This window comes from Rutidosis leptorrhynchoides, chromosome 6 (assembly GCF_046630445.1).
Source record: "Rutidosis leptorrhynchoides isolate AG116_Rl617_1_P2 chromosome 6, CSIRO_AGI_Rlap_v1, whole genome shotgun sequence".
Taxonomy (NCBI): Eukaryota; Viridiplantae; Streptophyta; class Magnoliopsida; order Asterales; family Asteraceae; genus Rutidosis; species Rutidosis leptorrhynchoides.
This window is the reverse complement of record NC_092338.1, coordinates 344,358,903-344,385,991: the sequence shown is the minus strand read 5'-3', so window position 1 is coordinate 344,385,991 and position 27,089 is coordinate 344,358,903. Positions and strand designations below refer to the sequence as shown.

General features: G+C 35.2%; 3 protein-coding genes across 3 annotated transcripts; 2 read left to right on the top strand and 1 right to left on the bottom strand.

Annotated features, from left to right (window-relative positions):
• Positions 1-550: 550 nt before the first annotated feature.
• On the top strand, positions 551-1,015 carry LOC139854762 (secreted RxLR effector protein 161-like). The gene has a single exon (XM_071844046.1). The coding sequence runs from the start codon at positions 551-553 to the stop codon at positions 1,013-1,015; it is 465 nt and encodes a 154-aa protein (XP_071700147.1).
• A 16,355-nt stretch (positions 1,016-17,370) lies between these two features.
• On the top strand, positions 17,371-22,203 carry LOC139855777 (cytokinin riboside 5'-monophosphate phosphoribohydrolase LOG7). The gene is made up of 7 exons (XM_071845020.1): positions 17,371-17,481; positions 18,333-18,430; positions 20,566-20,596; positions 21,211-21,310; positions 21,388-21,458; positions 21,757-21,900; positions 22,004-22,203. Exons 1-7 carry the CDS (start codon positions 17,371-17,373, stop codon positions 22,103-22,105), a joined length of 657 nt encoding a protein of 218 aa, XP_071701121.1. The 3' UTR covers positions 22,106-22,203.
• Positions 22,204-23,294: 1,091 nt separating this feature from the next.
• LOC139852319 (2-Cys peroxiredoxin BAS1, chloroplastic-like) lies at positions 23,295-26,162 on the bottom strand. The gene is made up of 7 exons (XM_071841593.1): positions 25,872-26,162; positions 25,539-25,610; positions 24,909-24,990; positions 24,724-24,803; positions 24,476-24,601; positions 24,192-24,305; positions 23,295-23,775 (listed from the first exon to the last, which is right to left on the bottom strand). Exons 1-7 carry the CDS (start codon positions 26,064-26,066, stop codon positions 23,659-23,661), a joined length of 786 nt encoding a protein of 261 aa, XP_071697694.1. The 5' UTR covers positions 26,067-26,162; the 3' UTR covers positions 23,295-23,658.
• Positions 26,163-27,089: the final 927 nt, after the last annotated feature.

Sequence of the window (27,089 nt, the reverse complement as noted above, 5' to 3'; positions counted from 1 at the left end):
TGATTACACTGAATTGTTTGCACCCGTTGCTCATCTAGATATGGTACGAATGATTGTTTCCTTGGCAGCCTCTAAAGGATGGAAAATACATCAACTTGATGTAAAGTCTGCCTTCTTGCATGGAAACTTAGAAGAAGATGTATATGTAGCACAACCGCAAGGATACATTAAAACGGGAAGTGAGCATAAGGTGTACAAGTTAAAGAAAGCTTTGTACGGGTTAAAGCAAGCACCAAGGGCATGATTCAGTCGAATCGAGGCATACTTTATTAAAGAAGGATTCATTGCTAGTCCAAGTGAGCAAACCCTTTTCGTAAAAAGGGAAGGAGGTAATTTTATTCTGGTTAGTATATATATGGATGATCTCCTTTTTACTAGCAATTGTGAAAGTATGCTGACCGAGTTTAAAAGTTCTACGAAATTAGAATTTGATATGTCAGACCTTGGAGAGATGAAATTCTTTCTAGGTATTGAAGTGTTACTACGTGAGGATGGGATCTTCATATGTCAGCGCAAGTATGCAAATGAAATAGTGGAATGATTTGGGATGATGGATAGTAATGGGGTTCATAATCCATTAACAGTGGACTTTAAAGTTGGCAAAGATGAAGATGGGTTTAAAATTGATTCAACTCAGTTTAAGCAAATTGTGGGCATCCGTATGTACTTATCAGCCACTAGGCCTGACATCATGTATGCAGTTAGCCTAAATAGTCATTTTATGTCATCACCCACACAATTACATTATTCAGTAGCAAAAAGGATACTTTGCTACATCATAGCAACAATGGATTATGGTGTGGTCTATAAAAGAGGAGGCAGCAGCAAATTGATAGGATATACGGATAGTGACTACGCCGGAGATGCGGACGATAGCAAGAGCACATCCGGGTATGTATTTATGATGGGAGAAGGTGCTGTGGCATGGTCATCAAGAAAACAGCCTATAAAAACACTTTCGTCCACAAAATCTGAATTTGTAGCAGCGGTTAGTTGCGCAGGTCAAGCTATTTAGATGAAAAAAGTATTGAAGGAAATTGGGCAAGACCAAGATGAGTGTGTGCTAATTATGTGTGACAACACATCTACGATCAAGCTATCAAAAAATTTTGTTTTCCATGGCCGAACGAAACATATACGGGTAAGGTATCACTTTCTACGAGATTTAACTAAAGATGGGATCGTGAAACTGGACTTCTGTGGAACTCAAAACCAGCTAGCTGATATAATGACCAAAGCACTCAAACTTGATAGTTTTCAAAGTCTGCGTAGAGGAATGGGAACGAAAGCTGCATCAGAATTGAACAGGCGTTTTTGGACATCTAGTTCAAGGGAGGGTTTGTTGAATAAGTTTTTATTTGAATAAGTTTTGTTTGGTCCGAGTCTTTAGGAACTAGAAGTCTGTGTTTGTTATTTGAATTAGTAGTTCTATTATTTGGCGATGATCCCGATATTCTTGGAATGGCATCAGTTAATAATGCAAGCAATTCCAGTAATATTAGCATTGTTAGAGTTATCCCTTTCAATTGTGACAATGTAGGTACAATATATCTCTCCTCTAATCCAGTCCAACATCAGGGGACCAAAAATATGGAGATTGATATTCACTTTGTTCGGGATGTAGTGACAAAGGGTCAATTTCGTGTTCTACATGTGCCTTCTTGCTGCTACTAGTATATGGATATCTTCACCATAGGCCTTCAGACTGCTTTATTTTATGAGTTTTGCTCTAGCTTGAGTGTCCATTCCACTCCTGCTCCAACTGTGGGGGGATGTTAATGTAACGACCCGACTTTTTTGACTTATATTTGTGCTTGTTAATTTCACGAAACTGCGTATTTGTGCGTACTGTGTTGGTTTATATTCTGGGATCATTACTCATATTGATTACTTTCGTTTATATTGTGTTATTAAGTACTTGGTTACTTAACTTGATCCTCGAATGCTTTTATGACCGTTAGTGTCACTTGATGTCTAGAACGAGCTATGTACTTTGGTACACGATTAACTTTTGTCATAATTGGAATATTATGACTACGTAATACAAATTGTTATTTCCTAATAACAATTACTTGGGTTTTTGGTTGCTTAATTACGCTTAGTAATTTACTAATGCACACTAGTTAGTCTTAGTGGACTTTCTACCTTATTAGACTTAAGCTCACCCTACTCTAGCTAATGGACTCTTAAATTAGCCCAACTTTAATAAGTTTATGACCCATATAAATGTAAGATAAAAACTCATTTATAAGAGCCAACATACTAGCATTTTTGATCACCATAATCACAAATGTTGCATGGGATCCTAACAATAAGCACCACCTTTAGATCACCACTAACCAAAAAGCAAAAAGATGTCCCCCTTGTCCCCCCCCCCATTTACCCACGGTTTTGGAAGACCACCACCACCATCACCACACTATAAATACAAGCCTTGATCATCCATTTTACACTTGATCTCATTCACATTTTACACACACTTACCCTCTAATTTTCTCTCTAGTCTTTCTCACTCTAAAAATTGTAAGTTTTAAATTTTCTTCTTCTTCTTCTCTTCTTCATGTACACGACATCATCATCATCATCATCATAAGATCAAGCTTTTTAGCTTCTTGATCATGTTATATCTTGTAGATTCAAACTTTGATTTGAATCCTTCAAGAACATGAAAGATTCAAGCTTTCTATCTTTGAATCTTCATTACTTTTGTTGGATCTAAGTTTTCTAACTTATTATCTCTCTTATTTTGTTAAAAGATCAAAACTTGTGTTTATGATCTTCATGAAACTTGAAGATCTAGCCTTTTGCTTTAAGGATCTTCAAGAACATTAAAGATCCAAGATTTCTAGCTTAGGGTTTCATTATTTTGTTTAGATCTTAGCTTTTTAGCTTATGGTCTCATTACTTTTACTAGATCTTAGCTTTCTAGCTTATGGTCTCATTAATCTTGTAAAGATCCAAGCTTTCTAGTTTAGGGTTTTCTTAATACTTGAGATCTAAGTTATTATTATAGATCTCACTTACTTGGAACCTTTTTGTGATTTTTGTGATGATAAATATCAAGTCTTAATCATCTCATATGATGAAGATGCATAAACTTGTGTCAAAAGGACAAATGTTGAAGCTTTATTGTGTTTATGCAATAAAGAGGCAACCTTGATGTTCAAAACTTGTAGAATGTTAGCTTTTACTCTTAGTTGTGTGTTGATGGTTGAAACTTGGTCAAAGTGATGCTAAAACATCAAAGAGTCGTACACTTGAAGCTTACACGCATCAAGGATGAGAACCGTAATGAGCATCAAGCAGCAAGAAACCCACCGGAGCACTTGTTTACTATTTTTTGGGTCTGATCAGACTCCTGAGACTTCTATAAAATTGATTTTCAGATAGTTCGTTTCGAGTAGATGACTTTTCATTTATGACTCTCTTAAATACGATATACGGTTTAGGATTTATAGCCTTCCGAATGTCACTACGCCTTTGTAACGACGTGCTGAAAATTCTGACCTACTCGCGCTTGAACCGTCGCCATGGTCAAACGACATAGAGTTAGGATCTGAAAATTGTACAGCGGTTAGAGGACTCACATACGGAGCCTTGGCCACTGACCACGCATCTTTTTGATTTGTATAGATGTTGTTACAGCTGTCTGAAGTCAGCCTATTGTTTCAATCTCTATTCTTGTTGAAAACTTACTTTAGCTTTTACGAATGATGATGATGATGATACTTAAGACTTAATTTATTCACTTTTAAACTTTTGGGGACAATATACTGACTTAGTGACCTTTGACTTAGGTTGACGAACTTTCGGACCGACTTACTACTTGCATACTTTTCATATCGACTTTTACTGCTAATTCACTGTGAGTTATAGCTTCCCTTTTTACTTTACTATTTTGGGACTGAGAATACATGCGCTTTTTATGTTTTACATACTAGACACGAGTACTTAAACTTTATATATGTGTGGGTGATATAACAGCACAAAGATTCCCCTTAGCACGGTAACGTTTAATCATTGGTTTTTGAACCGGTGAACGAGAATATTAGATATGGATCCATAGGGTTTGACATCCCCACTTGGGCTAGTCGTGCTAGCATTTAACGGGTGTTTGATACTTCGAGGACATACGCACTCGCCAAGTGTACTTTTAGGGGGTATTATTATTACGTTAAGTTAGTTACCGGGTGCCCACAGATAAGCATATACTTTATCATACTGATTTGAAACGCTGGTTGAAGCACTGAAATCTCGTGGTCTACATTATATTACTGATTACAAACAAACTATAGATCACCAACATTCGTGTTGACTTTTTAAGCATGTATTTCACAGGTACTTAGACGTTGTTGCTTCCGCTGTTAGACTTGCTGTTTTAGTCTTGCTGTTATAGACTTGCTGTTACAGACTCGCCTTGTTAGACTTCCGTTGCATTGTTTAGAGATGTCTCAATCATGGAACTTTTACTTTGTATTCACAACTTATATTACATTTAAACAATGGTTTTGTAATGACCTTTGTGTCACGTACTTATGTTAATGCTTTCTATTCGTAGAAGCACGTTATCCTTGTAAAACATTTGACGTTGGTAAAAACGTTACCTTTTCATGAATGAAAAACTTGTTTTAAAACAGTGTATAGTATTATACCGTGTAATGGACCTGTTGTTGATGATCCGTACATGATGATTTTGTACGGGGCGTCACAGTTAGCGAATATATATATTATATATTATAGGTCGTTGTTAGTCATAGCCCATATTAGTTTGTATCGGGCTTAGCCCATTTATCTTCTTTATATTCTATGCATTGTAACCATTGAGATCATAAAAAAATACCAATTTTCAATTATGAGAGCATCCTGATAGAGGGCGTCTCTAATTCCATGATAATTCCCAGCCGTTGCTTTTTCAGAATCATAAGCTCTTTAATAGTTTCATTCCTCTCCGTTTCCAACATAAAGAGCATTCTGTATTTAAGTGTAAATTTCTTAAGTACAAATCATTCCAAAGGAGGTGTTACTACCATCTCCTATTTTTCTGATAAAAGAATAATAGAATTTAAGTTCAAGAGAGTCAATTTCAAGGCCGCATTTGATAATACCCGTCCAAGAAGTACCCGAGAAAGCTTGCCTGAAACTGTCTAGACACGTGATACACCATCACGACCATAAATACTTTTGATGATTTTTACCCAAAGTGCATTTAACTCGACCCAAAATCTCCACCACCACTTGCCTAATAACGCTAACTCTTCTTTTTAAAAGACATAATGCATAGCCCACCCTCCTAGGGAAGAAGTATACTCTTCCTCAAAACTCACACGACCCTCCCCAAAAGAAACTTCGCCTCAAACACTCCACTTTTTTAATCACACATGGGGTGCACGAAATAGTGAGAAAAAAAATACATGGTCAAACTAGAGAGAATCGACTTTATAAGGGTTAACTAACCATTAAATGACTACAATGTGCTAGCCTTTCACTCCGATAACCTTTTTGTACTTTATCTATGACAATGTTCTAACTCCCGATTTTGTTCCTTTTGCTTCTAATTGGGAGCCCAAATAAGAGAAAAGAAAGGAGCCTACCTTGCATCCGATTCTAATTACCATACAACCCAAGTCTTAAAAAACCAAGTCTTCTTTGACAACACCGATTCCAATAAAATGAAGATTTACTCAAACTAATATTCAAACTAGAAATAGCCTAAAAAAATTTAAAAGCTTCATGATATTCATTACATTTTGCATATTCCATTGACTAAAAAGGAGAGTATCATCTGCATACCGTAGATGAAACAAGACCATCTTATTATTACCTACCTCAAACATCATTAAAAAGTCCATTTTTCACCGTGCTTTCATTTCCTTTTTTATATAAAATTTTTTAGAAAAATTGATAAAGATTAGATAGACCTTATGTAGAGTAATCAAATTTATGAAAGATTTAGGGGATTATATATTTGCAAGTATAACTTCACGGGTGGACTTAATTTTAGTAATTATACTTTATTGTTAAGGATGTGAAGTTTAAATTTTTACGAATTATAAAATTATCTTCTATAGTTTCATATAAATTTTTAATATGATGATGTCATAAATAAATATTATTCAAGCTTAAAAAATTTAAAAATAAATAGAAAAAATATAAGTCTCCCGTAATGATGTCATTAAAATAGTTAATTGTATTAAATATAAATATTAACATGTTAATTGGATAATATATGAAGCATTATGTACAACCTTATAATAAAACATATTATGACCATATGTATAATATTTGAAACATTATATACAACCTTAAGGTAAAACACCCCGATAACTATATGTACAATATTTGAAGAATCATGTACAACCTTATAATAAAATACTCACATAATCATATGTACAAACTTTAAAACAAATTGTATAATCTTTTACAAAACACCTCATGTATATATGTACAAACTTTAAAGCATATTGTACAACCTTCATATAATATTTGTATTTTAATTTTTGAAAAATTTTTAAGGGTAATTTATTATTATTAATAATTATTATTAAAAATATAAATACTAATTTTTAAAGCAAACTTTATAATTACCATATTAACTATTAAACAAAAATGATAAATAATACCAGAGGTATTTTCGTCATTGCGTCTTTCTTTTTTTTTAACTAACTTCCACTTTGCCAAAAAAAACCCCCACACTTTGTTCAAACATTAAAACCGGCCCCCCAAACAAGGGGGTAAAGTGCCAAATCAACATTTTCATAAAAAATCTTAAATAAACTCCACCCAAATATTCAACGGGTCATATCTTCTCGCTCGCAACGAGTTAAATTTTTCCGGCATCATCTTTAAACTCGAAATAATTTTACGAACATAATGTCACTAGCTATACGCAAAACGAATTCTTTTTGAAAAATGCTACATATTTGGGATACTTTTCATACACGTTGATTTTGCGTTAAATTTTTAAAAGTCGACAATTCCATAGCGAAACGTGAAGATGCACATTGTAGCGACCCGACAAAATCGTCATTGACGACGCCATCTACTTAGGTCCCGTTACGTGGTCATAAGTCTTTTAAAACAACGTTTGACCAAAATATGTCGCATTCATTTCAAAAGTAAGGATGTTTCAAGGTTTACAAAGTAGTTCAACAACTAGTTACATTACAATGTTTAAAGTATAATTGAAACATATGCGACATAATTTAAGAATAAGTCAAAAGACGCTCCACGTATGCATGTATACTCGACATCCAAGCAAGTATCAAAAATTATAGTGCGGAAGCATGTATCGCTTAGCATTCAAGGACCTGAGAAAAACATAGAAAATCTGTCAACGAAAACGTTGGTGAAATCATAGGTGTATTTGTAAAGTATGTATTTGAACCACAAGATTTAGTATAAATTGATTATCAAGCGTATACATCCCAAAGATGTTATTTGTATCACGAGCACCCAATTACCAAAGCTAAACTGAATCTTACCTCTGCATAATAGTGTTAGAACATACACTATACCGATAAAATTATATTTCATTCGCTAAGGGTAGCGAACCGTCCGAATGAGGGTTCGTTAAACCTGTATGGCCACACAACATAAGTTCTCGCTTACACCCTGCAAGTGTAACTAATGATAATTGGACTTGAAGATTTTTGTTCTAACTCGTATGTATCTTTGCTTTGGTATTTGTGTTCAAAGTATAAAAATATAAAGCGTTTATGTTTTCTTATCCCAATAATTGTATAAAAGAGTAAAAGTGGGACTATGATCTCACCTTGAGTGCACGAGTAATAAAGTACTTCATAAGTAAACATGTGCAAGGACAATTGCTAGTCTTGACCTAAACAAGTAGGTTGTATCAATAACGGTAAACACGATGGGTCAAAGTTGTTCAATTAGTCCTATGGCTCTTTACGACTCGATTACATATAGCATGTGAATTACGTTGCCAAGTTTCATGCATGATTCAAATATAAAAGTATGTTAGGATGTTTGCATAAGTATTTGGTTAAGTTTAAACGAAAGTCAACTTTGGTCAAGTCAAAGTCAACGAAAAGTCAACACGTTCGGGTCGGGTCCCGAACTATTATTCTGAGGTTTTTAATCATATATGAGCATGTTAGAACAAGTTACATGTTAATCGGAGGTGCGTAGTGTAGTTAGAATTTAACAGTAAACGACCAACCAAGTCAGAATCCTGCAGTTCATTTGGACGGTGTCTGGAATGTCTGGACGACGTCCAGCTGTGAAGGGCTGGATGGCATCCAACTTTTTACACGGCATCCCGAATGATACACAGAACCTGCTTTCCTGAAATCACTAAGTGCACGAACCAAACTTCAAACAATCTCATTTTACGATCCGCAAATGATCAAAACATGTATCCTATATCATTGGAAAGGTATTTTGACGAGGAAAATAACTAAACACATTTCATCAATCAATTTAACATTTACAACAACAAAAATCACATTAAATTCTCACCATTTTACATTCAAGTTCATTAAATGCATTTCATGATTCGGGCAACCAATTTACATGTATGATATGCCGTTTCGAAGGTAATTAAACACACATTGCAACTAAACACTTATCAACAACATTTCATAGCATTTAATGCATCAAAGTTCATAATCGAGTCTATCAAACCCTAACCCAAATCACCAAAACAATAATCATGTTAATGAAGTTTCCTTAATCAACCTACACATCAAAATGAAGCTAGTGATGCTAGTAACACATTTAATACATGAACTTTTAACATTTAACAACATTTAAGCAACCAAATCACAAAATCAAACACACCAACTTTCAAGTTCATCCTAGTTACTTAAAATAATAAGATCGGACATATAAATCACATATTCATGTTAGACTTGAGCCATAGACACTAATTAACACCTTTATAAGTCAAAATCATCAAGAACACAAAATCTAGTATTTTTAGAAAGTTACCCAAATTTGATGAAATTGGTATGGAATTGAAGAGGAAGATGCAAGGATTCCAAATATGTAATTTGTTTTGATGTTTGATTACTAACTTGAAAATGGATGATGAATCTTTGAATTGGTGTTTGAGAGAAAAGTTGAAGTATTGAAAGAGAGACGGAGGTGAATGAATGAATGAGAGTTCATGGTTGACTAGTTGACCTAGTCAAGAGTTTGGTCTCTTGGCAAGTTTAGTCCCTCGACTTTAAAAGCGGGTGCGTGAATTACCTAAACGAGTTATTTTAAAACGCATTTTAACAGAAGATGTTATAATCATATAACGGACTTTAAATAAATAAATGGAAAGTAAACGGAAAAAGGCGGGATGTGACATTATCTACTCCTTAAAAGAAATTTCGTCCCGAAATTTAAGTAGGCGTAGTAGTCGTTGTTTCTTCCTCGAGATCTTGCGTTTCCGAATCCACGAATAAATGAGGGTATTTCCTTTGCATTTGATCTTGCCTTTCTCAAGTAAACTCGGGTCCCCTTTTGGCATTCCAACGGACCTTGACAATCGGAATTCGGCTTTGTTTTAGCGTTTTGACGGAGTGGTCCACAATTTCAACCGGTTCCTCCATAAAATGAAGTTTGTCATCAATAGTAAGCTCCTCAAGGGGGAAGACGAGTTCGGGTTCGGCAAAACACTTCATCAAATTTGATACATGGAAAGTAGGATGAACGGAGCTCAGTTGAGGCGGAAGATCTAAGCGATAGGCAACGGTTCCAACACGCTCCAAGATTTCGAAAGGACCAATATACCGCGGATTTAGTTTCCCGTGTTTCCCGAAATGGATTACACCTTTCCAAGGTGCGAATTTTAACATTACGCGATCACCGACTTGGAATTCGAGGTCGTTGCGTCTAATGTCGGTATAGCTCTTTTGATGACTACGGGCCGTCCTAAGCCTATCTCGGATTTAAACGATCTTCTCGGTTGTTTCATGAATGAGTTCGGGTCCGGTGATTTGTGTGTCGCCTACTTCGGCCCAACAAAGAGGTGAACAACATTTTCGGCCATATAATGCTTCGAATGGTGCGGCATTAATACTCGCGTGATAACTATTGTTGTAGGAGAATTCGGCGAGAGGCAAGTGCTTGTCCCAAGCTTTTTCGAAATCGATAACGCAAGCTCGTAGCATGTCTTCCAAGGTTTGAAGTATGCGGTGCTCATGTCTAAACGCTTTCCCAACGCTTCTTATAAAGTACGCCAAAATCTAGAAACAAAACGGCCATCTCGGTCAGAAATAATCGATAAGGGTACACCGTAACGGGCGACGATCTCTTTAGTGTAAAGTTGTGCAAGTTTCTCCATTTTGTCGGTTTCCTTCATGGCTAGGAAGTGGGCGGATTTGGTGAGATGGTCTACAATAACCCAAATAGAATCATTACCGCTCGCCGTTCTTGGTAGTTTTGTGATAAAATCCATCGTTATTCTCTCCCACTTCCATTGTGGGATTTCGGGTTGTTGAAGTAGCCCGGACGGTCTTTGATGTTTGGCTTTGACCTTGGAGCAAGTTAGGCATTTTCCAACATAAGTAGCGACGTCCCTTTTAATGTTCGGCCACCAATATTGTTCTTTGAGGTAGTGGTACATCTTATTGACACTGGGGTGAATCGAATATCTTGACTTATGGGCTTCGTCTAAAATAAGGCTTCGTAGGTCCCCATAACTAGGTACCCAAATTCTTCTGGCAAAATATCGGAGTCCGGTTTCTTTAACTTCGAATCGAGAGGTGAGGATGTTCAAGTGTTCGAGAGAGATGTTTTCATCCTTGAGAGCCTCGTCTTGGGCTACATGAATTTAACTATTGAGATTGGTGTGGATGGTGATGTTTAAAGCTCAGACACGAAGAGGCACCGCTCTTTCTTTTCGATAAAGATAGTACTCTTGTTTCCATAAAGATAGTGTGTCCAAATTTTAAGTGCAAAGACAATGGCTCCGAGTTCGAGATCATGTGTTGTGTAGTTTCATTCATGAATTTTTAGTTGTCGAGAGGCATAAGCAATGACTTTCTTTCGTTGCATCAATACACACCCAAAACCATGTTTCGAGGCATCGCAATATACAACAAAATCATCATTGCCTTCGGGAAGTGACAAGATAGGAGCGGTGGTTAGCTTTGTCTTCAAGATTTAAAACGCGGATTCTTGCTCTGTCGCCCAAATGAATTTCTTTTCCTTGTGAGTTAACGCGGATAGAGGACGTGCAACCAAAGAGAAGTTTTCGATGAATCTACGATAGTACCCGGCGAGACCCAAGAATTGACGAATGTGGGTAGGAGTAGTGGGGGTCTTCCATTTGCTAATGGCTTCGATTTTTACGGGATCGACTTTAATACCTTGATCACATGCAACATGACCAAGAAATTGAACTTCCATCAACCAAAATTCACACTTGGAGAAGTTGGCATAGATTCGTTCTTGTCTCAAGAGTTAAAGCACAAGTCGGAGATGTTGTTCGTTCTCTTCTTCACTTTTAGAATAGACCAAAATATCATCGATGAACAGGATAACGAATTTGTCGAGGTATGGTTTGCACACGCGGTTCATAAGATCCATGAACACCTTCGGTGCGTTAGTGAGACCAAATGGCATTACAAAAAATTCATAACTACCATAACGAGTCCGGAAAGCGATTTTGGAGACATCTTCCCCCTTAACCCTTAATTGATGATAACCTGAGCGGAGATCGATTTTTGAATATACACGAGATCCTTGTAATTGATCAAAGAGGTCATTGATGCGTGGAATAGGATATCGGTTCTTAACCGTCAATTTGTTTAGTTCACGATAGTCGATACACATTCGTAGGGATCCATCTTTCTTCTTAACGAATAAAATCAGAGCGCCCTATGGTGAATGGCTAGGTTGGATAAAACCACGGTCAAGTAGTTCTTGAATTTGACTTTGCAATTCTTTCATTTCGGATGGAGCAAGTCTATACGATGCACGTGCTATGGGTGCGGTTCCCGGAATAAGATCGATTTGGAATTCTACCGATCGATGAGGTGGAAGACCCGGCAATTAGTCGGGAAATACATCGAAAAAGTCACTAACAATTGGCACATCATTGATATGCTTCTCGTCGATCTCAACTTTCTTAACATGGGCTAGAATCTCGAAACAACCTTTACGAAGGTATTTTTCAACTTTAAGGCACGAGACGAGGTTGAGTCCGGTGCAACTCTTATCGCCATAGACAATCAAGGGTTCACCATTCTTGATAGGAATTTGAATTGCTTAATGATCACAAAGAAATGTGAGATTTCATTTTGGCTAGCCAATTCATACCAATGATTACATAAAAACTCCTTAGTTCTATAGGTACACCCCCGGTAAAATTTGTCGGCACTCATTAGTTTTTCGTTGGCCACTTCAATGGTATAAGTAGTATCTAGTGGGAGCGGTGGAGTGCTAAAAGAATGAGTCAAAGTCTTGGTTACAAAACTCTTATCGGCACCCGAATCGAATAAACAAGAGACATAAGAATCGTTGAGAAGGAACGTACCCGTGACTAGTTCATTGTCATCACGGGCTTCCTCGGTGTTGATGTTGAAAGCTCGGCCGAGTGTATTGGGTTAGCTTTCTTCTTTGGGCACGCATTCCTATAATGACTTGGTTGGCCACATTCATAACAAACACCCGGTCTTGGTGCATTGGGCCCATTTTGAGCAACGGGGGCGGTATTCCTACAATCGTGGGCCACGTGGCCACTCCTTTGACACTTGATGCAAAATGGTTTGCCACATTTACCAAGATGATGTTTGTAGCACTTGTGACAATAAGGCAAGTTTCCGGCATAACTCTTCTTGCCGTCGGAGGTGAAAGGCTTTTTGGTGAAGTTGTTGTTGTAGTTGCTTGATGGAGTGGCTTCCCATTTTCTTTTGTTGCCACCCAACTTATCCTCGACTTTAGGTGCCGGTACTACGATTTTGTCCAACGTTTCAATCAATTTGCGGGCCATATTCAAAGCTTCTTGATGATTAGTGGGTTTGGATGACATTACTCCGTGTTTGATGCTCTTTGGAAGACCATCCATGTAAAGTTCAACCCTTAAAGACTCGGGGTTCACAAGATTTGGGCACATCAAGGCTAGTTCGGACGATCATTGATTATAAGCCTTGAGGTCGTTTCAGGCCGCTTTTAGAGTTTTTAGCTCTTGTTCGAGCTTTCGGGTTTCCTCGCGCGGAAAGTATTTGGTGATCATCTTTTCTTTCAAATCGGACCAAGAGAGAGCGTGGGCTTCATCGGTACCCACCGATTGTACAAACGTGTTCCACCACGTGAGAGCGATACCGGCAAACATGTGGGTGGAATATTTAACCTTGTCTTGGTCCCGGCAACCGCTTATGCTAAAAACGGCTTCCGTTTGCTCAAACCATCGAGTGAGAGCAACCGGCATCCGGTCCCATCAATAGTATGAGGTTTGCACCCCATGAAAGCTTTGTAGGAGCATCCCTCATTTGAGTTACCGGCTCCATTGTTGTTGTTGTTGTGGTTGTTATTGTTGTTGTTGTTGGAAGAGTGACCGTCCATGGCCGCATCCACGGCGGTGGCTATCATTCGTTGTAGAGCTTGTTCGGGTGTTTCATGGAGTGGTACACGGCGAGGAGGCATTGTTCCTTCAAAACACGAGAATATCGTTGATTAGTATTCTCAATAATACTAACCGTGATATGGAATGAGGATAAGGAGAAAATTTTCCTTGACTCGCCTTAAATTCTTCATGTCATAATGTCGGAACGTTCATATGAGTCACCGTAATCTAATCCCAGAAATTATATTACCCTAATTCATATGTGCATTCGACATTTTTTCACTAAGTCAAGGTGGCGTGTCAATCAAATTAAACAACGTGAGATTAAGATGGGATAAAAGTTAGATATGAATAGAAGAGTTCGAGTATAAATGCACAAGTAGTCAAGTAATTCCTACTTCAAGTCTATATGTCGGTTGTAGTCTAGACTCACTAATGTACCCTACGACTCGGGGTTGACACCAATGAACTCTAAATCCCTATAACCAACGCTCTGATACCATCTGTAGCAACCCGACAAAATCGTCATTGACGGAGCCGTCTACTTAGGTCCCGTTACGTGGTCATAAGTCTTTTAAAACAACGTTTGACCAAAATATGTCGCATTCATTTCAAAAGTGAGGATATTTCAAGGTTTACAAAGTAGTTCAGCAACTAGTACATTACAATGTTTAAAGTACAATTGAAACATATGCGACACAATTTAAGAATAAGTCAAAAGACGCTCCACGTATGCATGTGTACTCGACATCCAAGCAAGTATCAAAAAGTATAGTGCGGAAGCATGTATCGCTTAGCATTCAAGGACCTGAGAAAAACATAGAAAATCTGTCAACGAAAACGTTGGTGAAATCATAGGTGTATTTGTAAAGTATGTATTTGAACCACAAGATTTAGTATAAACTGATTATCAAGCGTATACATCCCAAAGATGTTATTTGTATCACGAGCACCCAATTACCAAAGCTTAACTGAATCTTACCTCTGCATAATAGTGTTAGAACATACACTATACCGATAAAATTATATTTCATTCGCTAAGGGTAGCGAACCGTCCGAATGAGGGTTCGTTAAACCCATATGGCCACACAACATAAGTTCTCTCTTACACCCTACAAGTGTAACTAATGATAATTGGACTTGAGAATTTTTGTTCTAACTCGTATGTATCTTTGCTTTGGTATTTTAGTTCAAAGTATAAAAGTAAGTATAAAGCGTTTATGTTTTCTCATCCCAAGTAATAGTATAAAAGAGTAAAAGTGGGACTATGATCTCACCTTGAGTGCACGAGTAATAAAGTACTTCACAAGTAAACGTGTGCAAGGACAATTGCTAGTCTTGACCTAAACAAGTAGGTTGTATCAATAACGGTAAACACGATGGGTCAAAGTTGTTCAATTAGTCCTATGGCTCGTTACGACTCGATTACATATAGCATGTGAATTACGTTGCCAAGTTTCATGCATGATTCAAATATAAAAGCATGTTAGGATGTTTGCATAAGTATTTGGTTAAGTTTAAACGAAAGTCAACTTTGGTCAAGTCAAAGTCAACGAAAAGTCAACACATTCGGGTCGGGTCCCGAACTATTTTTCTGAGGTTTTTAATCATATATGAGCATGTTAGAACAAGTTACATGTTAATCGGAGGTGCGTAGTGTAGTTAGAATTTAACGGTAAACGACCAACCAAGTCAGAATCCTGCAGTTCATTTGGACGGCGTCCAGAATGTCTGGACGGCGTCCAGCTGTGAAGGGCTGGACGGCGTCCAACTTTTTAGACGGCATACCGAATGATACACAGAACCTGCTTTGCTGAAATCACTAAGTGCACGAACCAAACTTCAAACAATCTCATTTTACGATCCACAAAGATCAAAACATGTATCCTATATCATCGGAAAAGTATTTTGACGAGGAAAATAACTAAACACATTTCATCAATCAATTTAACATTTACAACAACCAAAATCACATTAAATGCTCACCAGTTTACATTCAAGTTCATTAAATGTGTTTCATGATTCGGGCAATCAATTTACATGTATGATATGTCGTTTTGAAGGTAATTAAACACACATTGCAACTAAACACTTATCAACAACATTTCATAGCATTTAATGCATCAAAGTTCATAATTAAGTCTATCAAACCCTAACCCAAAACACCAAAACAATAATCATGTTAATGAGGTTTCCTTAATCAACCTACACATCAAAATGAAGCTAGTGATGCTAGTAACACATTTAATACATGAACTTTTAACATTTAACAACATTTAAGCAACCAAATCACAAAATCAAACACACCAACTTTCAAGTTCATGCTAGTTACTTAAAATAACAAGATCGAACATATAAATCACATATTCATGTTAGACTTGAGCCATAGACACTAATTAACACCTTTATAAGTCAAAATCATCAAGAACACAAAATCTAGTGTTTTTAGAAAGTTACCCAAATTTGATGAAATCGGTATGGAATTGAAGAGGAAGATGCAAGGATTCCAAATATGTAATTTGTTTTGATGTTTGATTGCTAACTTGAAAATGGATGATGAATCTTTGAATTGGTGTTTGAGAGAAAAGTTGAAGTATTGAAAGAGAGAAGGAGGTGAATGAATGGATGAGAGTTCATGGTTGACTAGTTGACCTAGTCAAGAGTTTGGTCTCTTGGCAAGTTTAGTCCCTCGACTTTAAAAGCGGGTGCGTGAATTACCTAAACGAGTTATTTTAAAATGCGTTTTAACGGAAGATGTTATAATCATATAACGGACTTTAAATAAATAAACGGAAAGTAAACGGAAAAAGGCGGGATGTTACACACATATATTGTTAACTTAAAATAACATTTAAATCATTCACGGGTTATACCTTTTAGTTCGACTCGAGTTGTGCTTCGATGACATCATCGTTAGCCACGAAATAATTTTACAAACTAAACGCAATAAAATACAAATATGAGTTCTCTTTACGGAATTAATTACGTTACATAAATGTCTCAATAAATGGTTGTAATGTAGGTTTTTATAAGAAGGAAAACAGTAATTGTGATCAAAATTGAAAAATGATTGCGAGGGAATGAATGTAGTTCATTTATTCTGATCAAATTAAGTATATCAATATGTTTGTAAAAATAACGAAAAGTTTCTTAATCGGAATTCTTGTTTCCACGGTTCGTTAAACTAAATGACTTTAATATTTACATTCACTTAATATATAAAATATATCATTAAAGTGTTTCGCTTAAACAAACCGGTAGTTCCACGAATTATTTCAGTAATAAATTATTAAAAGGCTTCCGGCTTGTATTTCAATCTCATGTACCCTTTTTGATAGGGGGATGATTCTCACAAACACACTTTTTTGATCCTCACACACCAATTGAGTATTATTAGAAGAGTAAAAGGTTAAAATTGGTGTGTAAGGATCAAAAAATTGTGTGTGAGAATCATCTCCCTTTTGATATGAGTATATAATATATAATACCAATAAGACTTATTTTGCCTTTTATAAGGAAAGAAAAAAAATTGAAACAAAAAATCTCAGTTGGCCACGGGGTCAAGAGAACGTGAGAGAGGTGGGTGCATTGTTATTCTGATGTTGTGGATCTTTTTGTCATTTTTTTCTTTCTAAAATAAATAAAAATTAATTAAATATAAACCATCTATATTTTAAAAAGCTACTGTATATCAACAACATAAATATTCACACTTTTATTTCACAACTTCCTCTCTTCTATTTCTCCCTTGTTCCAGGAAGCAAACATATCATCTTCTCCGATACTTTCTAGAGGGAGAAAGCGATAAATTTATTTAAAAATATATATAAAGATAGTATCAACAGAAAATGGAAGGTGAAACAATTTCAAGATTCAAGAGAATATGTGTTTTTTGTGGAAGCAGCTCAGGGAAAAAACCAAGTTACCAAGAAGCTGCCATTGAGCTTGGCAAAGAACTGGTAAATTATATTATTATATACACATTTATTTATAGCCTTTTCATCTTCTTTTTCAAGATTCTTTATGCATGTACAGTGTGCAACTATAAAGGCAGCATTTTTTCAAGATTTTAAGAACCCATTGTTAAACAACCATTGTAGATCAAAACCCATCACTGTTTCATGCTAGTTTCTTGATTTAGTACTATAAAAATTGAATCTTTTTACAGGTTTCATGCAAAGGTTTCTTTTTTATCATCTTATTTCAACCTATTTGATGAATTTAAAACATACCCATTTCAATGTTCCTTAAGATTAATGTTCTTAGATGATTTGTTGATAAATGGTTAATGGAAGTTAGGGATTATGTTTGGCATGAGAGAGAGAGATTATGGGTTAGAGAGAGAAACTGCTAGCTGTAACCTGCTGTCAGTTGAGCAGCCTTCTTGCATGATCTAAGTTTATGGTGGGAGGTTGTAAGAAACCGAATAAAAAATTAAAATTTTTATATAAAAAAGACAAAGAAGTTGGAAAAAAACAACAGAATAGAATGGTGTTTGTTTGTGTGCCTATGAATGGGGAACCAAACGTGCCATTTTAGTATAATGGGTATATCTTAAGCATGTATATACCGCTTTTTTTTTAATTTTTTTACCATCCCATGATCATATATGTTCATGGGGTTCAATGAAATCGGTTCAACTAATAAAAAAATAGAATCTTGGAAAAAGGGTTGTGTTGTTTGTTTAATTAAGGGTAATGATTATGATGGGTTTAGTTTCTTAATTGTGGAAATTAAATGGTTGGATTATGTGGTACTGTAACACGTGTCAAATGGTTATTAAATGTTTAATTGCACTGCAAATTGGAAGGTGGAGAGAAGGATTGATTTAGTCTATGGAGGTGGCAGCGTGGGTCTGATGGGTCTTGTTTCTCAGGCAGTTCATGATGGTGGGCGCCATGTTCTAGGGTATGCTCTCTCTCTAGCCATTTAATGTGCCTATGCATCTATATATACTCTATGTAATTTATCATCATTATAGTTTAGTTATATAAAATCATAAAGAAAAATGTTACACTTGCAACATTTTTATTAAACAAAAATAGATACAAAATGAGATGTATTACATTCCTAATTCCTAAAGAACAATAAAAAGAGATAAAAATGATTTTTTTAGTCCACATACATTACTCCACATCACTTTGTATACTTGTGTTGTAAAATGAACAAAAACATGTGTTAAGTACCAAAAGGTAAATAGATTTCAAGGAACATTTTTGGTGTTGGTAAATGGTAAGTATATTATTCTTTTGGAAGAAAAATAAAGTTAAGATTGATGATTGATGTGTGGATTTATTTGGTTAAAACGGCAAGAAATGGTATAGTATGTTTCCAAGAGAGACATCTATCATTTTCATTTCATAATTTTGTGTTTTCTTGCCCCTTTTGTGATATAAGGTTTCTTTTGCATTCCTTTGAACACTTTATCTTTCATGGTCAACGTGACTAGCATTTTAACTTTGATATAACTTTAAAATTTTTAAAGTGATTTAACTTTTCTTATGTTTGGGTTATTCACAAGGGCGAGTAATAATAATTTTATTCTAGTGTACGCGATCGAATCAGATTAATACGTAACAGTTTCAAATTTTTCCGTGACCAATAAGATTCGACTCCAAGACCTGTTGTAGGATTAGGGCCCTAACCACTTGACACTTACGATGTTAAAAATGAAAAGATGTACTAGTAATTGCAGGTTAAGCATTTACAATTTTGACATTAAAACAAGAATTACCCAAAGGTGTTCATGCATGTTTCACGGTACTCGATGCAAAATGAGGTGTTGCAGACATCATGGGATCAAATGCTTAAAAAAACTCTGATGTGTACTTAATTAAGCTATTTGTCATTGTGTTCTTTCACCTTTTCCCTGTTGAAAACTGCACATAAACATCAAGTTATCATAAAGTTTTGACATCTTTATATTTTATGGAAGATTGAAAACATAGTCCCACACTTAAAAAAGCATGGGTTTTGTATAAAAAAAGGTTTTCTTGATTACACAATTTAATGAAAGCATATTTTGTTTCATTTCATCATAGAGAAGAACATTCATATTGGTCTGTCAGTCCACACAGGGACTTTGTATATGCAAAGTTAAAACAAATCATATAAAAAGTTGTCTTATGTTTTAAAAAGTATGGAACCTTTTAAGCAGTGATTCAAGTATGTCTCTCCCAGCTTTTTTTATAGTAGTACTAAAGTAAAAAAGGAAAAGCCTCGTGCAAATATACCTTAACTAAGTAATAAGTTATGTGTAACAATAACAAATATATATTTATATTTTCCATAAAATGACTTTAAATGGTAAACTTGTAAATAGTAAGAAATTGTAAGTTTGTTACATTTGGTGGTAAAATAAAAAACAAGTCATATAAAAAGTTGTCTTTTGTTGTAAAAAGTATGGAACCTTTTAGGCAGTGATTCAAGTATGTCTCTCCCAACTTTTTTTATACTAAAGTAAAAAGGAAAACTCTCATGCAAATATAACTTAACTAACGGGGGATGATTCTCACACACATTTTTTTGATCCTCACACACCTATTTTAACCTTTTACTCTTCTAATAATACTCAATTGGTGTGTGAGGATCAAAAAAGTGTGTGTGAGAATCATCCCCTTAACTAATAAGTTATATGTAACAATAAAAAATATATTTATATTTTTCCATAAAATGACTTGAAATGGTAAATTTGTAAATAGTAAGAAATAGTAACTTTGTTACATTTGGTGGTCAAATAAAAAATTGGTGTTTTGTATGAACAGGTAAAGAAAGTATTATAATATCATGGTTCTTTGAATATTTTGCCTCCAATTTGTGTGAAAAGCATGAAACCTTTTTAAGGCAGTGATTTAAGTATCTCTCTCCCACACAAACCTCTTTGATTGAAAAGGGAAAATCATATGTAAAATGACAATCCTACCCTTTTAGTTAGACTACTACAAGGCCATTTTGGATCCATTGCATGTCTTTCTGATCCTGCAAATGTAACTTGTACTGTACAACCTTTTGTTGTAATGGGATATCTTTTTTGTTTCTTGCAGGGTTATACCAAGGACTCTGATGCCCAGAGAGGTATATTTTAGGAACCTTCAAATCAAATATTTCAATTTATGTTTGTTTTCCATATATAAATGCAACTAACATACTCACATTTGAAAATGCTATTTTGACTTGTGCATTGTGCTTTTAAAGTTGTACATTAATCTGAATTTGGAAATTGGGAAGAAAATGACATTTAATAAAATATGTATATGTATATCTTTATAGTGATTGGACATGTCATGATACAAACTGCATTTACTCAAACTCTAACAGTCTAACTTCCCTTTCACACCAATTTCTACAAATTATGTCTTTCTTACTTTTGGACCATAAATAGCAATAAACAAACTAGTTATTTCTATACTACTATGGTTGCTAGTTCAACTCTAACTGAATTTAGTTCACTATAGTTACAAACTTGAAATAGAAAATTATACTTCCGTAGTTATGAACTATTTAATTCATGTTTACTCTCAACTAGATGTAGAAATATTTTTATATCATGACAATAAATTAAAAAAACATTAGAATAACAGAAGAAAATGGATCAGATCAAATGAATATAACATCATTTTTCGTAGGATATTTTAATATGTTAATGTTATGAAATCTAGTGGCTTGTTCATATATTTTTGTGGTAACAGATAACTGGGGAGACAGTTGGTGAAGTAATAGCGGTTGCTGATATGCATGAACGAAAAGCCGAGATGGCTCGTCAAGCTGATGCCTTTATCGCACTCCCGGGTATAAGATTTTTTTAAATTCTTTAATAAGATTCAAAATCTTGAAAAATAGTATCACATTGGATGAAACTTTTGCAGGTGGTTATGGTACTCTTGAAGAACTGCTAGAAGTCATCACATGGGCTCAACTCAAAATCCACCATAAACCAGTAAGAAAAATAGCACCTTTAATAAAAAAAGATTTGATTTTTGCTTATGTGATTATGAACAATGCAAGGAATAGAAAAGGCATCTTTTTGGTCAAATGTTGCTAATATAGAAGAATAAGATGCATGTGGGTAGATGGTTTAGAAGATATGTTGCATCATCATATAAACAGAATTTTTGAAATTTAATTAATTATTTTATTAATTAATCTTATGGGTCCATAGGAGTAAGTTGTGAATATTGTTATGTGGGTCTCATTAATTAAGAACAGTATCTTATATTATGGATCATGTCCTACAGGTTGGTCTGTTGAATGTGGAGGGTTACTATAACTCATTGCTGTCTTTCATAGATAAGGCGGTTGACGAAGGATTTATCTCACCAACCGCTCGTCGAATTATCGTTTCTGCCCCGTCTGCTAAACAATTGGTCAGGCAACTTGAGGTTAGTTTTCTTGAAATCTACAAATTTAGGTCATACACAACATACTAAATATAGTTGAGATCAAGAAACTATAAAAATACATATATATTGATATGGATTACAGGAATTTGTTCCGGAGTATGATGAAATTGTATCGAAGTTGACATGGGACGACGTGGATAGACTAAATTATGTCCCGGAGGCTGAAGTCCCAGTTTCGACGTGAAAATGACTTGAAAATGTGGTGGATCGTAATTTTTTTGGTGATCGAAATTAGTAGTCGGATAATATATATATGCTTGGGGGTATATATGAATGATGATGATATATATAGACTAATGAATGGTATGGTATGGCACATCTCCAGGGGCAGGGCCTGTTTTGGTGTTTTGGGAGATTATAATAATCTCTGTAACATTACTTTTAAAAAGTTTCATGTAAATGATGTGGGGATGATGCTATGGTTTATTACTTTTTGCAACTTTTAATGGATATTTATCATTCTATAACTCTATTTTCCCTTGCCCTGTGTATCTTATGTTATCTTTTTCTACGTTACAAACAAATTGCAAGTATCATTTATTTTATGTCACCTTCAAGTTATTGTATAACAAATTCAATATCTTATTTTCATCAGGAGTACTATATTTGAGGAATCTTTTAGCAAATATAATATAATAATGTTATTAATATCTTAGTTTAAAGTTAAAAAACAATTTAAGTCTGTAAGTTGGCATATAGGCATGTAACATGAGTACTATTTGAAAAAAGGTTTGATTTTTTTAGATTCAAAGAAACAAAAAGGAAATTAATAAATCAAATACAAGTTTATTACAATTCCAGACACTAAACTCATTATTGAATAAGTAAAACTTTATACATATTTAATACCTTAGAATAAAACTTGCAGATTTATGTGAGACAAAGAGCATAAAATATAAGCAATCATACATTTGTTTTATGTGTAATAGTTTAAACATTGAATAGCAACCACCAACAGGCAAGTTACATTGCAACACCCAGACCTCCTGTTTCATACTTATATATTGGCCCCCACCATCAACATTTCCGATTGTAATCTTTTAGGCCTCATTTTATTATATGCAATTACAATCACGCACCTTACTTTTATTTTAATTTAATAATTTAAATTTTAAGCTGTTGCCCTTAGATTTATTTTATAATCCATGTGTTGAAATTCACAAGGTGTTTTGAGATGTATACCCCCTTTATTAATAGAAACCAAAGATAAAACATAAGATAAACTGATAAACAGGTCATAATTGTCACCTATAGACTAAGGGGTACCTTTTTTCGTATTAAGTCATATATTCATTCGCCTCTTAATAGGAATGGGTGTCTGATTCTATGTCTCCTGGAAGCACACTAATTTTCAGATTAAGTGACAGATTAAGTGACAAATAAACAACAATTTTACTTGTTGAATTAAGAGTTGTACAGAAACACAAATCATTAAGTGAAAAGTAAACAAGCCCTAAGCCTTCAGATCGCCGAGCAGAATGCTAACAACGAATGCATAACATTTCGCAGTCAAAAATAACAGCCCAATTAAAAAATTTGACCTCAGTACTTGATGTATTGAATAAAACACAACGGGTAACATTTTCTTGTTCCGGCAAGTTCACAAAAGCCCGAAAAAGAAAATACTCCCAAAACTCAATTCATTAAAGAACAGATCATACAAAAACCACTCTACCAATTTTTCTAAACCAACAATGAAGATATGACATATTTGTTTTCTTGAGGACACTTACATAATCATATGGCGGCAAAGTATTCCTTGCTGAGTTTAGAATCGGGCTTCATTGTCTTCTCCCCTGGCTTCCATCCAGCTGGGCAAACCTCGTCTGGGTTATCTTGTACAAATTGCAATGCCTGTAGTACAAACAGAGAAACACAATTTACCAATTAACAAAGGAAAGAGCTTCTGTATCTTAACGCTACCATTTGTAAAACCATAATAGAGGTGGCAATTGCAACTCATTTACTAATGAATGAGTAACAGATTTATGTTTTATTACAAACTGGTGGCTGAAAATATTTAGCTAAAGGTTGTAAATTCTACTCTAAATGCAGACATCCTAAACCGTTTGATTTAGAGATTTATACCATGATGCGCATAAGGTCGTTATATATTTATATTGTTTTCGAATAGTGTTTGCAGGTCGAGCAAAACCAGCTTAATTTGGCCAGTAATTTATTATGATTTGTTTCAACCCAGACCCATGTTGACTGGTTACACAACCCGCCCATCTTGCCACCTCTAGTCAACGAGCATGATGTCTGTTTACCTGAAGTGTTCGCAGTGTTTCATCAACGCTTCTACCAATTGCAAGGTTGTTGATTGTGGAGTGTTGGATAACACCTTCCTTGTCGATTATAAATAGTCCTCTCAACGCGATCCCCTGAAATAGCCACAACCAAAAGCACAACATAATGAGCACACACTTTATACACAGAAATTGAGAACCACCACTTGACATAGTATAGTAGTAACAACGTTTCAAGTACGTATAAGAAATCCATGCATAAAAAAATCAAATGATCCGAAGAGTAACGAAAAACAGATAAGTACCTGGTCATCAATCAACACATTGAAAGCTTTTGAGATCGATTTTGTGACATCAGAGATCAACGGATAGTTAAGATCACCAAGACCACCCGACTTTCTATCTGTCTGAACCCATGCAAGATGTGAAAACTGCAAAAAAATATAACAAAACAATAGTCAAATACATTAAAATAAAGTAGAACAAACCAAGTCTGTAATAAAAGGAATTATTTGGTATTGAAAGTTTATATAACAGGGTAAGTAACAATTACCACACTGTCTACAGAGACACCCAATACTTCAGTGTTTATCTTTTCAAACTCTGCATATCGGTCACTGAATGCAGTGATTTCTACATTCAAATAAGAAGCACAAATGAGCAATATTTGTAGCATAATATATAAAGTAAAAGAAAAGTTTGTCAAGTTTAGCAAGTAGTGTGCTATGTGCTACTCACCAGTTGGGCAAACAAAAGTGAAGTCCAACGGGTAGAAAAACAGAATGACATATTTCTTCCCAATGTAATCAGATAGCTTAACCTGCAATGACAACAATTTTGACAATGTTACAACATTTTCTAAATTATCAGGTTAGAGCACCAGGAGTCGTGCAAGTTTTTCGCCGTAGCCCAATTTTAACGCCGGGGACGTCCACGCCGGCCACTCCATCCCGGCGTTAAACCACCGTCGCGAACCGCCGTCGCCATCCACCGTTACATGGCTAACGTTGTGTTCTTTTTTTTTTCTTTTTTTTCTTCTCTTTCTTCTTCTTTTTCTTAAATAATAATATTAAAAGTATTAAAAAAACAATTAAATAATGAATTGGACACGGTCACACGGAAATTTAACACTAAACGATTTTCCATGTTTTGACCTCGGTGTTAAATGACTGAGATTTAACACGGAGCCCAGTGTCACGACTCCTAGTGCTCTTATAGATTCTGATATTTATCTATATCTATATCTATATTCTATATTATAACTAAAATCGGTAGCAATTTTCATGGCAATATACTTGAATCATTACAAATGAGTAATTGAATTAGTTTAAATCAATCAGTCCTAAAACACATTTCATAGTTAGTTACATTCATGAACTCCTGATCAAAAACAGCCTCAGCTTCAAAATCAGGTGCTTTATTTCCTACCAGTGGCAGTCCCTGCACAAATCACAAAAATGAGATAGATACCAAATATTAGTGAGTATATAAATATGAGTAATAATAATAATAATAATAATAATAATAATAATAATAATAATAATAATAATAATAATAATAATAATAATAATAATAATAATAATAATAATATAATTTTATACAAGTCACTAGCTCAAAATCGTATTTCAGTTCCCAATTAGCTTAACACATCATCCAATTCACAGTGAATTCCATTAATGTAATCGAAAATGGAATAGTTACAGCTTTAACGACGAATGAATTCCGGCGAGCGGATGGAGGGCGGAGGGAGACGGCGGAGCGGAGAGATTTGGATTGAAAATTGAAAGAGGATGAAGAGGAGAAAGTTAGGGTTTGAGATTTGGGAGAAGAAGACCTAGGGTTTGAGGATGATGAAAAAAGAGCTGCTGCTGAAGCTGAAGAGGAAGCCATTGCCATTTTGTTTATTTTCAGTGTAATGTGGATGTGGATTTGATGTTGGTTTGATTTTAAGGTGATATGAGGATAAATGAAGATAAGGGTTTTGTGGGGGTTAGTTTAGTGTTTGGTGTATGTTGGACACTTGTAAAGTTGTACTTGTACCATCGTCATTGATTTAGGTGTGTTGGTGTACGTTCATTTAGCATCACTTTCATTTAGCCCTCGAGGACAAAGAAGATGATTCTTTTTTTCTCCGAGATTTTGACGATGACTTTTCGTTCGAGGTGGCGGCTCAAAATCTGTTTGATGGCAATTAATTTTGTGGCACGATTGGTGCAGTGGCGGATTTTTTCACCGGGTGCAAAAAAAAAATAATTTAAAATCGTAACAAATTTTTTGGGCAAAATATGAAATTTTGGGGCAAAAAAATGGAGGTTTTTAGCTAAATTATGGAGGTTTGGGGCAAAATTTGAAGGTTTGGGGCAAAATTTAGAGATTTTTGGGAAAAATTTGAAGGTTTTGGGGCAAAAAAAAAATTCACTGAGGTCAAAGTCGAAAAATACAAAATTTTTACACTGAAAATTGAAAATCCACTGGGGGCGGCCGCCCCCGCTTGTCCCTTCATAAAATCGCCCCTGGATTGGTGGGTCTTTCGGCGACGGTGATAATTCAATTTCTTCCTAGCCTTGTTCCCAGTAGTTCATTCTTATTTGTTCTCCTCGAGATCGGGTAGAACGGTTAATTTCAACCATGTTGGCCGGAAAGCTCATCAAACCTTGTTCGAAGGATAAAAATCTTCTCTTGCGGTGGAGAAATCGGGTACTAGTTGGGCCTCAAGTTGGTTTTGGTTCGAGGGTTTTGTTTCATGTTTTAGTTCATTGTTTTCTGTGTTTAGTGGCTTTGGTCATTGTCTTTTGTTTGTGCGTTTCGTTTGGTTCATTATTGTCCCTCTTTGTTGTGACGATCCGGAAATTTTCGACCAAATTTAAATTTAATCTTTATATGATTCTGACATGATAAGCAAAGTTTGTAATGTTGAGT

Coding starts and splice junctions, on each gene's coding strand:
- LOC139855777 (XM_071845020.1), top strand. CDS start 17,371: ATGGAAGGTGAAACAATTTCAAGATTCAAGAGAATATGTGTTTTTTGT. Junction 17,482..18,332: donor TTGAGCTTGGCAAAGAACTG/GTAAATTATATT, acceptor GCAAATTGGAAG/GTGGAGAGAAGGATTGATTT. Junction 21,901..22,003: donor AATTGGTCAGGCAACTTGAG/GTTAGTTTTCTT, acceptor TATGGATTACAG/GAATTTGTTCCGGAGTATGA.
- LOC139854762 (XM_071844046.1), top strand. CDS start 551: ATGGATAGTAATGGGGTTCATAATCCATTAACAGTGGACTTTAAAGTT.
- LOC139852319 (XM_071841593.1), bottom strand. CDS start 26,066: ATGGCAATGGCTTCCTCTTCAGCTTCAGCAGCAGCTCTTTTTTCATCA. Junction 24,602..24,723: donor GTGTCTCTGTAGACAGTGTG/GTAATTGTTACT, acceptor ATTTTTTTGCAG/TTTTCACATCTTGCATGGGT. Junction 24,306..24,475: donor ATGTGTTGATTGATGACCAG/GTACTTATCTGT, acceptor TGGCTATTTCAG/GGGATCGCGTTGAGAGGACT.